The 17,446-nt window shown below is 38.8% G+C and overlaps 1 protein-coding gene across 2 annotated transcripts in view; it reads right to left on the reverse strand.

Moving 5' to 3' along the window:
- Positions 1–17,446, reverse strand: part of DIS3L2 (DIS3 like 3'-5' exoribonuclease 2) — a 393,579-nt gene that overhangs the window by 220,372 nt on the left and 155,761 nt on the right. For both annotated transcript variants that reach the window (XM_088467467.1, XM_088467468.1), the window contains one exon: positions 13,079–13,326. In XM_088467467.1, coding sequence (XP_088323593.1) covers positions 13,079–13,326 — 248 coding nt within the window. The remainder of the gene's footprint in view (positions 1–13,078; positions 13,327–17,446) is intronic.

The raw sequence follows: 17,446 nt of genomic DNA on the forward strand, positions 1-17,446 counted from the left end.
AATATTTTGACTTTGGACTCTATATTTTTTTTTATAAATTTTAACTCAGTCTCTTACGACTAACTTAAGAATAAAGGATTTACTAGATATTTTTTGGAATTCATGCTGTGATTGAAGCTTTGTATACGGTACATACAAGAAAGATACCTTTTATGTGTGGATCCCAGCCACTTTTTATGTGAGTTGGGGTACGCTCCTGATCATTTATTGTGTGATTATCACAGGGTGCAGTGTTGAAAGAAACCTTGATGTATATTTCCCACACCATCTCTAAGTGAGTCTCTAGGTATGCCCACTTTTAAGAAATAGTGGTGGTGAGGTTCTTTCCTTTCATCTCGCCTTCTATTATATGGACAAGATTAACAGTCAACAGATCTTTTTTCATAAACCACCAGGGGGACAAGTGTTCTTTTAAAGATACCAATTCTCAAAAAATCTTTTTGGTTTTTATTTCTACATATTCCACGGTTTGGAGCTTTTGTTTATAAGAAGAAAAGAATATCTTGGAAAGTTTATGGACATTCTGCTCTGTCTCTACATTTTTGTGGTTTGATTTTATTTTTATCAATTATTTGCTTGTATCGCCTTAGATCTTCTCCTTTTTATTTGTATGTATAGTGTATATATTAAACTAATAAGTTATTGATGTTAGTATTCTTAGCGTGCATCTGCATTCCCCCTTTTTTTCTGCATTAGAACTACAGGTCTCATAATGGTAGCACCTATTATATTTAAATTAGGATGTGCAGCCCAGGCCCCCATTTTTTCCAGCGCAGGAAGTTTCAAATCATATACAAGGACTCCAATCTCCCTACAACTACTAGAATAATTTCGATTTTTAAAATCTTACTCTGGGGATTTGAATCCCATTAATGTCTGGAATTAACTCAATGTATGGGGTGGTCCATATATTTTGTACACAAGTTTGAAATGGTTACTCCTGACAATTTGGGAGATATAATTACTTGGTAGAATGCTAACACTGCACAAGTGATTACCTTTACAGTATGTCTTAATGCTGGTGAAAGTAAATCACTATAGGTCTAGGAGATTGTATATAAATACTATGTGAGATCCCAAAAAATTAACCTCAAGCTGACTTATATTAAAAGTGAGGCATTCAGTACCTTGCAAAAGTATTCACACCCTTTGCATTTTTCATGTTTTTTTTTGCCTCACAGCCTGGAATTAAAATGGATTGTTTGAAGGTGTGCATCATTTCATTCACAGAACATGCCTACAACTGTGAAGTTGTGGGTTTTTTTTTTATATTGTGAATCAAACATTTAGGACAACATAACAGAAAACTTCAGCGTGCATAACTATTTACCCCCCTAAAGTCAGTACTCTGTCGAGCCACCTTTGCGGCAATTACAGCTGCAAGTCGCTTTGGATAAGTCTCTATGAGCTTGCACATCTTGCCCCTGAGATTTTTGCCCATTCCTCAAGGCAAAACTGCTCCAGCTCCATCATGTTGGATGGTTTCTGCTTGTGAACAGCAATCTTCATTTCTGACCACAGATTCTCAATAGGATTGAGATCTGGGCTTTGACTAGGCCATTCCAACACATTTAAATGTTTCCCCTTAAACCACTCGAGTGTTGCTTTAGCACTATGCTTCGGGTCATTCTCCTGCTGGAAGGTGAATCTCAGTCCCAGTCTCAAATCACAGGCAGAATGAAACAGGTATTGCTCAAGAATATCTCTGTATTTAGCACCATCCATCTTTCCCTCGACACAAATCAGTTTCCCAGTCCCTGCTGCTGAAAAAGATCCCCACAGGATGATGTTGCCACCACCAAATTTCACTGTGGGGATGGTGTTCTTGGGGTGATGGGATGTGTTGGGTTTGCGCCAGACATAGCGTTTTCCTTGGTGGCTGAAAAGTTACATTTTAGTCTCATCTGAACAGAGCACCTTCCTCCATACTTTTGGCCCACATGCCATTTGGATAACTCAAATCGTGTCTTCTTATTTTTATCACTAAGTAATGGCTTTTATCTGGCCACTCTTCCATAAAGCTCAGCTCTATGGAGTGTACGGCTTATTGTGGTCACATGCAGACAAACAGTACACCAGTCTCTGCGGTGAAACTCTGCAGCTCCTTCAGGATTACCTTGCTCTCTGTGCTGCCTCTCTGATTAATGCCCTCCTTGCCCGGTCTGTGAATTTTGGTGGGCGGCTTGTTGTGGCACCATGTTCTTTCCATTTGATGATTATGAATTTGATGGTGCTCCGGGGGATCATCAAAGATTTGGATTTTTTTTTTTATAACCCAACCAAGAATTGTACTTCTCAACAACTTTGTCCCTGACTTGGTGGGAGAGCTCCTTGGTCTTCATGGTGTGATGCCTCTTGCTTAGTGGTGTTGCAGCCTTTGGGGCCTTTCAGAAAAGGTGTGTTTATAATGACAGATCATGTGACACTTAGATTTCACACAGGTGGACTTCATTTCACAAATTATGTGACTTCTGAAGGTAATTGGTTGCACCAGAACTTTTGAGGGGCTTCATAGCAAAGGGGGTGATTACATATGCACATGCCAATTTTTAGAAATTATCTTATAAAGGTTCTTTTTTACATATATTTTTCTCATTTCACTTCACCAAATTAGACTATTTTGTGCAGAGCCATCACATAAAATTCAGATAAAAAAAAAAAAAATTACAGGTTGTAATGTTACAAAAAAGGTAAAAAACCAATGGGGGGGTGAAAACTTTTGCAAGGCACTGTTAAGGTTGAGTTTATCTCAAAAGTTGGTTAAATCATGTGATGTGCCCCTCCAGATGAAGAGGATGTCATCTATAAATGTATTCCAGGACACCAAGTTCGCACCAGCCAAGTGAGAGCACCATAACGAATCATGTTCCCACCAAGACATGAAAAGGTTGGCATAGCTTGATGCCCATAGCTGTTCCGATCCTCTGAATATAGTAATCACCCTCAAAGAACTGTGGCCCTCATTCAGAGCCGTATGCTCTGAGCAGAGCGCACACTCTGAATGAGGGCCGCCCTCCATAATTATGGAGCGTCCTCCTGGACGCTCGTATAGCTTTGTCACCACCCACAGCCTATACGAGCATGCAGTTTGATGGCCACGATGGTCTTGACCATCGCCACTGCAAGCCGGAGCCTGCGGTTGAGTTTTTCAACCGCAAGGCCCGGAGTGATTTTGGCTCTATCAGAGCCAAAATCACTACCACTGACATCACTAGTGATGTCAGTGGGCCGGCTTCTGACGGTAGGCGTTCCCTTGGGAACGCCCCGTCAGGGAGGCACGCCCCCGGCACGCCCACCAAAGGGGGCGTGCTGTCAATCAACATCGACAGCACGCCCCCTTTGATCAGACACAACGAGCGAAGGAAAGTCCTTCACTCGTCGCGTCTGGCGCATGCGCACGACGGAGCTCCCACCGTCGTGCGCATGCGCAGTGCACAACATTGACCCACTTGCGAGGGGACAGCCGCTTGCGATTGGGTCTGAATCAGGCCCTGTGTGCAGTGTTGAAAGAAACCTTGATGTATATTTCATACACTATCTCTAAGTGAGTCTCTAGGTATGCCCACTTAAGAAATAGTGGTGGTAAGGTTCTTTCCTTTCATCTCGCCTTCTATTATATGGACAAAATTAACACCATCACCAGATCTTCTTTTTCATTAACCACCAGGGGAACAAGTGTTCTTTTAAAATTCCATTTTTCAAAAATCTCTTTATTGTTTTTATTTCTACATATTCCACAGTTTGGAGCTTTTGTTGATAAGAAAAGAATATCTTGGAAAGTTGATGGACATTCTGCTCTGTCTCTACATTTTTGTGGTTTGATTTTATTTTTATCACTTATTTGCTTGTATCGCCTTAGATGATCTCCTTTATTTGTATGTATATTGTCATTTAACATGATTTGGGCAGGATTTGAGGAGTAGGATTGGGCTCACAAGAGAAAGATTGCGCCTGATTTTACTCATTTATTTCTTACTTGTGATTTCTATACCCATTTGGATTTATAATTAGCCTGCATTATGTCTAAACATATACAAAACAGACAAGAATTTGTGAAAGAAGTTTTTAATTTGTGCTGTAGAGAGATTGAGGAGACATCAGATGACGACCTTGAGACAGCAATGAACAAACTAGGCTCATTACTATTAAAAGAAAACTCCCTTTGGTGGTAGATGGCCACCCTAGAAAGTATCTCGCAGATGAGATTACACCGATGGGTTTGAGAATAAAAAAGCTTGGAACATTCCAAGATTCTAGTGATTCATGGTAGAGAATTTTACCAAAGCAGTAATAGAAGAGATTAGTAAAATGAATTCCAACAAAAAGATGATAAAGTCCCCAATACTACTCGAAAGGAAAAAGCAGCCAAAAAATCTTTAAAAAAAATGACACAAGTATTGTTATTACACCCTGTGATAAGGGTGGAGGAATCTCTGTTCAAGATAAATCTGATTACATTAAGGAAATATCTCAACTAGGCAGAGATGGTACTTACTAGAAGTTAAAAAAATTACCCAACGATTAAGATTAAAGGAAATCAAAAGTTCTTGTATAAATACCTAGAAAAAAATTATTTCAAAAAAGGTATTTGAATTTTTAAATGTACAGAATCCAAAAACCCCAACAATATACACTCTGAAAAAAATTCACAAAAACGTCAGCGCCACCAGGACGGCCTATCATTTCAGCCTCGGGAGGTTTAACCACCAATCTTTTGGAAATGATTGACTATATTCAGAGGATCGGAACAGCTATGGGCACCAAGTTTGCGCCAAACTATGCCAACCTTTTCATGTCTTGGTGGGAACAGGATTCGGTATGGTGCTCTCACTTGGCTGGTGCGACCCTGGTGTCCTGGAATAACTTATAGAGGACATCCTCTTCATCTGGAGGGGCACTTCACAGGATTTAACCAACTTTTGTGATAAACTCAACCTTAACAGTTTGAATATATGCCTCACTTTTAAATATGTCAGCTTGAGGTAAATGTTTTGGATCTCACATTGTATATAAAAGATACCACCATACACACCAAAGGGTATACTAAACCAATGGATTCCAATAGTTTTATTCTGTTTAATAGTCACCACCCAAACTGGTTAAAAGGAATCCCAAAAGGGACAGTTTCTCAGACTCAAAAGGAACTGTAGTGAAGATATACATTATAAAGAACAAGTTAAAACCATGTCTAATACATTTTTAGTAAAAGGTTATAATAAGGATAATATAGAGGAAGAAGTAATAAGTGCCATCCAAAGAATGGATGTCCTCAAAGAAAACTAAAAAAAAAACAAAAAAAAAAAAACCGGAAACATATCAAAATGGGCCTTCATATCAAACTTTGGATCTAATTTCAAAGATCAAGAAACAATCACAAGAAAACACTGGCATCTCCTATTAAAGAGATCCAATTTTAAAAGAATTGATACCTAGTGGTCCATAATTTATATAGAGGAGTAATAATTTAAAAAATAGTCTGGTACGAAGTTAGTTATAGAATGAACCGTTGAATCGAATAAGATCGAAAGGATTCCATCACTGTGGAACCTGCATTGCCTGTAGAACCATTAATTCAACAGAATCCAAAAATCACCAAATTTTTTATGAAATAATCGGAATATGAGATAAAGGATTTCATCACGTGTCACACCACTAATGTGGTATACCTTGTAGAGTGTAAATGTGGCCTTGTATACATAGGAAGAACAGGAAGCGCTAAGAAAACACGTACAGCTGAGCATATACGTAACATTAAAAAAGTCTCTTAACACATACATTATCTGAGCATTTTATTAAAGATACATGACTGTTCTCCATTAAATATTGTAAAATTCATTGGTATACAACAGATAAAATCAAATTGGAGAGACCGTGACGTAGAAGGGAATCTGGCAAGATGCGAGATGCAATGGATTTTGAAACGGAAAAGTCTAATACCAGAAGGGCTCAATTCGGATTTCGAGTTAAAAAGGTTTTTAAATTAAAATTATCCTCATTTTTGTTTTATTGCTTATAAAATCATCATTCTATTCATGCCTTTTTGATTAATTCTTAGCAATGTATATCCCTTTTACCTTTCTTATGAGTCAATTTTACTTCCTTATTTTAACATATTATTCTTGTATATGTATATTGCACACTGAACATAGGCACTCCGGTCTGTATTTTTATCATCATTACTTGAGTGCAACGTTATAAATGGTCCATTTATTCTCAGCTTACTAGTTGAGGACATTCATTTTCTGTATTGGAACGCAGGACATTCAGTCCGCGTCACCCTTCCCTTAATGCAGAATAAGTGGAACCATTAATCCTGTGCATTTACACTCAGTAGGACATTAAAGAACACACACTTCCGGGATGTGGAACGGGGAACGCGGAACTTCCGATCCGCTTTATCTCACACAGGACAGGTTTACATTTAGCTCATTTAAGGTGCCCAGCCATAGGCCCCATGGTAGAAGCGGAGCAAGTGGTTCCTGTCAAATCTTTCCTCTAATGTAGAACACACTCATTAGGACATTAAAGGACGCACACTTCCGGGATGTGTAAAGCAACTGGAACGCAGAACTTCCGGTTCGCATTACCAAACATTGGATATGTTTACATTTTAGCCCCTTTAAGGCACTTAACCACAAGTCCCCAGGTGGACGCTGAGTAAGATCGTCTCTATTCAATTAGTTTAGATTTACAGCGTATTTTTATATAAATGTTTTATTATGTTCTAATTCCTTTTACCCAGAATACTTTGCAAGGATGTTGTACTGACATCATTTCCGGTTCAGATGCATAAATAAAGAATGTAGCCCACTTTAGTCACACCTTGATAAAGATCCTATTGGATTGAAACTGCGTTGGTGCCTAGACTTGTGGGTATTTTACAAGACAACTGCAGAGACCGGGACTTTTATCTTGGAGGTTTGCAAATTTTCTACAATCTGGTTTCAGTCCGAACCTTTCACCTTGCAAGTGGATTTTTTTGCGCTTAGGTTCCTCCTGTTATCCCTCGATATTTTGACTTTGGATTCTGTGTATGTTTTTTTTTATATAAACTTTAACTCAGTCTCTTACAACTAATTTAAGAATAAAGGATTTACTATATATTTTTTGGAATTCATGCTGTGATTGAAGCTTTGTATACGGTACATACAAGAAAGATACCTTTATGTGTAGATCCAGGAGCGTACCCCAACTTTGTGAGTTGGGGTACGCTCCTGATCATTTGTGTGATTATCACTGGGTGCAGTGTTGAAAGAAACCTTGATGTATATTTCTCACACCATCTAAGTGAGTCTCTAGGTACGCCCACTTTCAAGAAATAGTGGTGGTGAGGTTCTTTCCTTTCATCTTGCCTTCTATAATATGGACAAGATTAACACAGTCAACAGATCTTTTTCATAAACCACCAGGGGGACAAGTGTTCTTTTAAAGATACCATTTCTCAAAAAATCTTCTTTTTATTTCTACATCAGTGTACACCCGAAAAGGAGGTGTGGCCATTGAAAAGGGGAGTGTCTATAAGACGTGTCACCCTTTTCGTCACTCTTGGGGGCATGTCCGGCACTTACGGACACACCGGGCAGCCCCCAAGCGCTGCTGACTGGGAAAATAGATGCTGGGAGCATGCGCCCAGCGCCTATTCACCGGCGCTGGCCGGGTCACCGCACATTTCCCCACCCGCGGGACACTGCGACCCGCAGGTGAATACAGTACCCGCAGGCTGTGAGGGCAGGGTGCTTTTTGCCCTCCTGAGGGAGGGCGCCGCGCCCCGCTAAAACAGCCTAGCGGGAACGCTACACACATTCCACGGTTTGGAGCTTTTGTTGATAAAAAAAAAAAAAGAATATCTAGGAAAGTTTATGGACATTCTACTCTGTCTCTACATTTTTGTGGTTTGATTTTATTTTTGTCAATTTGCTTGTAGTGCCTTAGATCTTCTCCTTTATTTGTATGTATATTGTCATTTCACCTTATTTGGGCAGGATTTGAGGAGTAGGATTGGGCTGACAAGAGAAAGAATGCACCTGATGTTACTCAATTATTTCTTACTTGTAAATATAAATTATATATATATATATATATATATACATATATATATATATATACATATATATATACACACATATACACATCTACATATATACATACACAAAAAACAACCTGCGCTATATGATAAACAGCTGCTCGTTTCTGTAAGTCCTGTTAGTAGGACCAAAAAATAAATACAATACAATTACTTCAAGGGCGCTTCAACAAACTTAATAAAACGGACAATCCTTATATTCTTTGTATATAACAATCCCTTCAGGGCTTATAGGTTCCAATTCTTTTCGTTTTATGGATGTAGATATCAATTTTTGTGCTCGCTTTTCAGAGCTGATTGAAAAGTTCATATGATAGAACTTGTTTCATCGTCGTCCTTGAGGTTCTAAAATATACCCTCACACCAGAAAAATACCCAAGATACACCCAAGATAGATATATATTATATATATATATATATATATACATATACACACATATATATACATATATATATATATACACACACACACACACACACCCTATGGGAGAGGGTAAAAAGACACTAGTCTTTATGGAATCTGAAACAGATTATCTGGAGTGTTCCAAGCTTCCCCCATAGAATCAGTAAAATTTTCAGATTAAGGTTATCCAGCCTAAATCACTTTCTGGTGTCTGAGCGGAAGGATTATTAGGATTTTAGGAGCCGGTACTTCATCTTCTATAATGAGGATTGAATTAACCACCCCTGCGAGAAAGGAACTCCACTGATGAACGTCACTCCTCCTCTCAGAGATAGGTCCAGAGGGAAAAACCTATGCATCCTCTGCCTCCTCAGACGATGCATCAGAATCTGAAAGCAGGATGGAATGAGAGGATGGTGCAGTCCATTTATATGCTTAGACTGCTGATGCCTTATTCGCCTGTAACATCTGCAGATATGTAGATGCTAAAAACCAGATTCTGAACTGAGCGGACATAACTCTCCATCCAGTAAATATCTATGGTAAGAGGAAACAAAGCAGGCTTTAATCACTGTGGGAAATCCAAAGTGTGAGGCAGTGTGGGGGTTGATAAGCGATCCACTAACTGCGTCACAACCTGAAGCCAGGAGGATATTCAAGGTGACCCCTGAACAGGTGCTGGCGAGGTGGACTGTTGTGGTGTATAACAATTAACACAGTCCATCCTGTAAGAAATCCTGAGAGGCCTGCTGCACAGGATTTACATGAAACCAATACAGAGACAACAGTCTCCTGTTTACCCCTTTGTCCTCAGGGGAAATATTTGTAAGTAACCTACAAGTAGTGTAGGGATAACAATGTAATGTGACCCACTTCACATATACAAATAAATGTGAAGAACTCTAACCCCTATACACCAAGTAGTTGGGGTCTAAGAAAAAACAAAAATAAAACAACTTTTTTAGCATGAGTCACATATAATATATTTGCAAAAGCACATTAAGATCAACTACCTAAACACATAAGATTGATAGGATCTACATGCATATAAATATACTTGCAAATGGGCACTATATCACAGTCACATTGGTAGAATATAAGTGCAATGGATACAAATATACTTACAAATTGGCACTGAACCAATTTATACAAGCAACAAAAAGTTGGTAGGATTCTTGTGCTATATACCTTGGTCCTAGGAGAAAGGTACACTCAGAGCCCAAATCTCCCCTCAGCAAACACTTAATAGTAGCGGAGCGTCTCTAATTAATTAGGAGAGAGAAGGATGGGCAGCTCAGTCTTCACAAGCAAATGTAAAGTACAATTTAACCTTTACACACCTGTAGTTGTGGGGGTTAAGTGTAGCAATAGCAGTGATAGTAATAATAAATAAAACCTGCATGAACCAGTTTCTCTTTACACTTAGCATATATAGGTAACAATGCAATGTGACCACCTTCACAAATATCTAGTAAATGTGAAGTACCCAGAAAACCCCCATACCCTGTCAGAGGGATGAGGAGAAATAGCAGTGATAGCTATAACGGACAGGCTTTATCAGAAAAAATAAAGGCTGTATAACACAGAAGAGCTAGCATAAGTCACATACAATGCATTTAAGCAACATATTTGCAATAGGCTTGTCAACTACAAAAAGCACAAAGCTTAGCAGGATATCGAGCTCTGTATAACCTGGCCACCAAAGGAGAGGTATACAGGGAAGCTGACCAAACCTCCTGAGATTCGCAGCTACAGTAGAGCACTGGAAAGTGGTCTCTTGGCATCTCATATACAAGGGAGGAAGGGAAGAGCAACCCAGACGTTACCTCTGGGTCTGGGCTGGGGAAGGGGCTGCCGGGGAGAGCCTACATCCCCTAGGCTGTGTCAATCCACCGGGTGCCATGGCCTTTTACATGGCCACCGTCACGGTTCCCAGCTCCAGATTATATGCCCCAGTGGTCTAGTGGGAGAAGCAGTCATCCCAGATTCCCCACTACAGCAACCCCCAGCAGGTCTCCACTGCCGAAGGCACGGAACGCCACGAGGTTCCCCGCAAGCAGAAAGGTGGGGAACCACCACCTTTCCTGCATCCCTGTGTCAACTACCTCCAGCCTAAACCTAACCTCCCTCCCCCCTGTAGCCTAACCCTAACCTTAGTGCCTAATCCTATCCTTCCCAATAATCCAAACACTTAAAATTAGGATGTCGGCAGTCGGATGCTGGCTCCGAGATTGTTTGCTGGCATCCCGACCTCCGGGATCTCAACTGTATCCCCTAGAAACTACCAAAAAAAATATAGGCAGCAGGCAAACAAGTCTCTACAATTGTTCATAACCTGCAGAGTGATCAGACTGAAGAATATACATTTGCCTGAGATATGTGCAACCAAGCAAACAATGTAAAAGGCGAACATCACTTTAATTTGATTTTTTAATATGGCACCTCAATAGGAAATCCCAAATGTATTTGTTTTTTGTGTGCGTGTGTGGGGGATATTTGATAAATCCTGGCACCTGGTTTTAATATGTTCCACTTCTGCAGTAATGTCTAAAAACCTAACTAGTAAATAAAAAGTTAAAGAAAAAAAAACGAAACATCCAATATCTGAAGTAAATTAGTACATTAGTTTTTTTTATCAGAACATTTACGAGAAAAGCAGCAATACCATTTTCCCTTGTTCACTAAAATCTAAACAGGCCACATTATTTGTATACAGGTCATCAAATTACTTTTCTGTTAAGGAGCCCCAATAGTCAGCATTTTGTTTGTGAGGACAGCTTATAGCATGGCCGGATGAATAATTAGATGAGAACAAATCCACAGATAGTAATAAAAGAACACACATTAAAGCAGCTCATTTAGAAAGACTCCCATAGGCTAGACATACAGAACGCTACAATCCAATTAAAAAGTAAATAAAAAAATGAAAAGGAGAATCTGGTATTAAAGAAAAAAAAACAAAAACACTGGAGATGGCAAAAAGCAGAATAGATATAATAAGTAAATGGTACTTAACATGGTCACAAACATACCATTGTGTTTCAAAACCTAACTTCACCACTGTCATTAGGCTATTAATATATCTTAATTTCAACTGTGATGTGTGTACAATTACAAACATACCTAATAAAGAGAAGCCTAGAAAGATTTAACTTTGGTGCATTAGTTGTCTTTTTTAACTCAAAATAAAACCTACACACTTTACTGGAGATACGTAAACAGATTTGATCTTGCAGTGTTCATGGTTTCTCCATTATAGTTTTGATGCCTGATCTGAGCCTCAAACTCCCAGTGAACCAGTCAGTAGTGAAGGTATGAATCCCTCTTGTGATTTCAGCAAATCGTGATTCTTGTTCAATTTCGATGCTGTTTTCTGAGGTTTATTAGCCGCACCCAAGGTGCTTCCTCTGTGTAACCCATAACCCAGCAATTACATGCATGTCGGATCCACTTACTTTTCCTAATCATCATCATCATAATTATTATTCTTTCCTCTCTTCTCAAATTCTCAGTGCAGCTGTGACAAGCATGCCGGGTTCTCTCCAGGATCACGAGACCTTCTTTCTATCCAAGTGGCTGATTAGTCAGTGCTGCTCTCATTTTCACAAAACAAGGAGCCCTTGAACTGGTCTTTCCACAAGGAACACACAGAGTGCCTGAACATGCACAGGTCTTTTACACAAGGCATTTAATATTGGATTCTTACAGCAAAAGAGAACACAAAAAATAGGGACACAACTGCAAAGAACCAAAAAACTGAGGGGGCAAGCGTAACTTAATTGCCAGTTAAACACTGCATGATTACAATGAGGAATGTGTGCAGATATTTTTAATCATTCATCTAGTTTTAGTACAACATGAAATCTATTTTAAAAAATAAACTATAATTTTACCAAAATTCAAGAGAATTGGTCTCCTGCTCTGAACCAAAATGACTTCTAAAAAAAAAATAAAAAAAACCCTGCAACATGGAAGCACTACCCCTGATCATGGCCAAATTTCCCTGTAAACAGGAAAAAAAAACTTGGAAGTGGAAACACCAGCGCTAGCACGTCCTTTAGCAAGAATGACATCAACCATACAATCCTACCCATTGGCCTTATAATATTCTGGCCCATTGCCCTTTTAGAAAACCTCATCTCATTGACCCTTCTGGGTTTTCTTACTTAAATGGCTATATTTCTGTGTCCTGCCACAACATTTCAGTTTAGCTAGGTCGGGATTTTGACTGCTATACCAAAATGCCAAATGTATTCTGTTCCAGCAAGCTGGCCTTGATTTACTTATGAGGTAAGGATGGTTTATGTGCTATTCAGTATTTACTTTGCAGTCTCAAAACATGATATACATTGTTAGAGCAGATTTAGGGTAGAGACCAACCAGATCTTTGGTGCTTTGATTTTCTGGAGGTAATAGGCAATTTGTGACTTTTTTTGTTTGGCCTGTAAATGCTACACACTTTAAAAGCAATCTGTCTGTATGAGCCGTTTAGGTTTATTAATTCTAGCTATCAAGTTAATTACATCAAAATACACAACTTGCATGTCTCAAGCAGTTAAATTTGAACTCCAATTACAATTCTACACTCTTACCCCTCAGCGAAGTTGCTGTCCTCTCTCCAATTAGTGATGCGGCAGATGAAAAGTGTGCTGGCAAAATCTTGAGGTCGGGTCAGAAAATCTGAAGGGCAGTCAACAAGTGGGATGTGTATCCGTGGAAGTCTATGGTCCACAGGTGAAAAGAAAGCATACTTCTTGGCAAGGTCCCCGCTTTTGTCTCCCATTGGCTTAATAAAGCCTGTAGCTGCTCTTGAATGTTTTTTCTCCAATATATAAACAACCTGGTATTGAAAGAAAAAAAAAAAAAAAAAAAGTTGCTATAAAAAATAATAATGTTGGTAGAAAAACTACAATTTATAACAGAAACAGATTTATACTCTACAAGGTATATATTTACACCTTCTCACCAACACCACTGCCATTAGCTATGCCTCACACACAGACAGCCCTCGTGTACATACCTAAAACCACCAACGCTGCTAAAAACTCAATTCCAAAAAGGAAAGGATTGGGACGCATGTGCTAGTAAAGAAAAACAAAGTAGTACACAATAGTTGACATCTAACATTACAAAATGCTTTTAATCTATGTAACCTCAAGAAACAAGTATCAATAAGGTCCAATCACACAACCCACAAAAGCACTCCTGTTTTGATGTAGTAAATTATTGGAATTTAAAGTAAACTGGTAGTAAATGATCAAAGTGTTCAAGATTGGTTGAGAACTACACAAGTGGAAAGTGAACAAAGACTAAAAAAAACAAAAAACAGTCCTAAAGAGCCCCATACATCTGCCTGTAGTTACCCAGATACAACCGGAACCAGAAATCGAAACGCCATTGATGACTGGCGGTCCGTCTGGGAATCGGTAATATTCTTCATGTTAAAATTCCCTGATTTGTTAATCCTGAGCAAAATATTGTGATCAACCAATCAGGGAAACCCAACATGTTTGATTTCACTGATGCCCTGAACTTCTGAGGATCAGGGAATTGCCCAAGTCCATTGCTGATGTATGGGGGCCTTTAGCTTGACCTCTGAAAAAATGCTCGATACACCACTAACTGACGATATAGCCGTAGAATAGTAAATATTTACTAGCTAATCGCATCACTGTGAATAAGACATTTGAAGGTAAAAAGTTACACAAAAGACACTCCGCGCTAGCGAGTCATGCCACGGCATGGCGCAATTAGAAGGGCTGTTTAACGCGCAAGGAGGCTAGATGTATGAGGACATCTGTACAGTCCTATTTTTCTCGTCCGCTTTGCCTCCAAACTACCTGATTGACTTGGGCCAAACCGCCTGTGCCTCATTCTCTACTCTAAAGCTGGCCACACATCTAAAATATTATCTGTCCAACCAGCCAACTAGTTGATTGGTTGGAATTAAAATCTGGTAACATATGGGAGGTAATTATGATCAGCAATTTGCTCCTAAATGCCAGAAAACAGATGAAAACGGTCGTTCAGACAAGTTTGTTAAATGTTTGACCTAAACATTTTGTTCAAACAACAGTTTGTCCATTTTCCGGCATTTGGGAGCAAATTGCTGATTGTCATTTGATTTCATACCTTACCAGATTTTCATTCCAACCAATCAACTATTTAGCTGGTTGGACAGATAATCTTTAGATGTGTAGCCAGCTTTACTCAACTCCTAATGCTCTGCATCGAAAATCAATCTTCAGCATTCCACTGAGAAGGTGTGATCAATTGTCTACTTAAAACTAGTTTTCCTTGCTTATCTTCCTGGAACTCTTAACATTGCTGATCACCACCCCTATTCTCCTGCACACACTTCACTATCAGCCTTAAGCTGGCCACACGCTAGACCAACTTACATCCAGTCAACTTGTTGATTGGTTGGAATGAACATCTGGTAACGTATGGGAGTAAATGATGATGAGCAATTTGCTCCTAAATGCCAGAAAACAGATGAAAATGGTCGTCAGACAAGTTAGTTAAATGTTTGATCTAAACTATTTGTTCAAACAGTTTTGGTCAATTTTCCAGTGATTGGGAGCAAATTGCTGATTGTATACCTTACCAGATTTTCATTCCAACCAATCAACTAGTTGGCTGGTTGGACAGAATCTTTAGATGTGTGACCAGCTTTAGAAAACAATTATTTACTGGGTCACTTATCTATCCAACTACTGCTTTAAGGTCGCTATCTGTGGCATATCCACTCCCACTATCTGTTGGGGACCTACAATGCTCAGAACCTGGCTCTCTAATTTTATCACTGTACGCATATATTCTCCTTACTATTACTTACAAAATCCATCAATATGTGTCTCTTCTTTAGTACCCACCTTTGCACTTACAAAACATTTCACTACCCACTTGGAACTCCCTACCATGTCTGACCACTCTCCCACAGCCTTCACAGTCTTGAAACACCCATCTCATTAATAAAGCTTACCCTACTCCTGCATATACTAACCATGCTAATACATATTCTTAACTGTTTCTAATTGCACTCTGAATCAGTCATTCTTCGCTATTTAGCTGTGCCCTGTTTTTTTTTTTCAATATTACATTTTTATTAATTTCCAGCACAAAAAAGTATACATAATAGAAACATACAATAAAAGCGTGCAGAAATATGGGAAAGAAAAATAAAATTACCCCATAGAAACAAAAAAAAAAAAAAAAAAAACATAAAAAAAAGGTACACACAGTATTATAGTATCGTTAAATCAAAATAAACACTATTCAAAAATAAGAAATATAGCATAAATACTGAAATCGTATATTCATTTATTTATATTTTCCTACTTATATAGTTTCCTTATATTGTCCGATGCAATGGGCAACATTACTGTAAGATCTTATAAAGAAATTACAACATATCCAGCTTTGAAAAAAGAATTGCATTGTAATTGTTTTATCCATCCAATTTAGTTGCCAAGGATATTTTTGTGGGTCCGATAATCGGACCAAGCGAGCCAACGGATCATAGGATTAGAAACTGATGACGAGTATTGGACATCTGCTGTTTCGAATTCATAATGAGCCTGAATTTTATTTTCGATAGCTTGTATATTTGGAATAATTTTTGATTTCCACTGTTGAGCAATTAATAATTTAGTGGTAATAAGTATATGTCCCATTATATAACAGTCATTATTGGAAATAGGTCCATGATAAATGTGGAAAATTGCTAATAAAGGGTCAGGGTTTATAGAGATCTCCAAAACCTGTTCTATGAGATTAAACACTTGTGACCATAATGGACGTATCAAGGGGCACGACCAGAATATATGTGGAAGGGTGCCTACTCGGCCACAGTGTCGCCAACACTGATTGGAGACTGAGGGCCAGATCTTGTGCAGTTTCTCTGGGGTTAAGTACCATCTATGCAGAAGTTTATAAAATTGTACTACATGGGATACACATTTCGAAAGTGTAAAGCAATTGCGGAAGACTGACTGCCAGTCTTCTTCAGTCAACGAGCAGGACAGATCTGACTCCCATTTTACCAACGAGGCGAATTTAGAGGGTTTTTTAGAGTCCATTAAAAGGGAATACCACCAGGTTATGCTACCTTTGGAGGTAGCTGTCACCACTCTATCTTGCAAATATTTTGGAATCTTACTGACCTTATGAGGAGGCTGTGTTGCATTAAACAACCAATGACGTAATTGAAGAAATTTAAAGAAATCCCTTCCCGGAATAGAGAACTTCTCACATATCTGAGCAAAAGAGCTCAGAACGCCGTCTGACGTTACATCGTCCAATGAAATCACCTCATTAGCTAACCAGTTATCAAAACGTAAGTTTGGGATCAGGGATGCGATTCCTTTAAGAGATAGGTTAGTAGTGGGTAGGGAAAAAACATCCAATCTAGAAACCACTTCGAGCCATGCTTTTCTAGAGGATGAGGTAGCTGTCAGGCTTCTAATAATTTTAAGGTTACTGATTTGAGGGAACCATAGAAAATCTACCAAAGTTAGCGGAGGCCACTTCTCTCTCCAGAATAACCCATGTTTTTGGTTTATCGAATACGAACCATTCTCCCACTTGGCTCAGCAAACATGCCAATTGATATGTTTGTAGGTTTGGAAACACCAATCCCCCTTCCCGTTTTGACAAAGATAAAATGTTCCTAGCTACTCTAGGTCTCTTTCCCTTCCAAAAATATGTTATAAACAGTGTATGAAATTTATCTAATATATATTTGGGAACCAGTATCGGAATTGTTCTAAAGAGGTACAAAAGTTTAGGAAGAAGCATCATTTTCAGTGCTGCAATACGTCCCAGCCATGATACTGCCTGCATCATCCAATCTTTCACTAATACAGACATCGTGCTCAATAGAGGGATGTAATTACTTGAAATTAAGTTAGAGATTTGTGAGGTAATTTGGATTCCGAGGTATTTGAGGCTTCTTGTTT

The sequence above is a fragment of the Taudactylus pleione genome, unplaced genomic scaffold (assembly GCF_031769625.1).
Source record: "Taudactylus pleione unplaced genomic scaffold, aTauple2 ptg000010l, whole genome shotgun sequence".
NCBI lineage: Eukaryota > Metazoa > Chordata > Amphibia > Anura > Myobatrachidae > Taudactylus > Taudactylus pleione.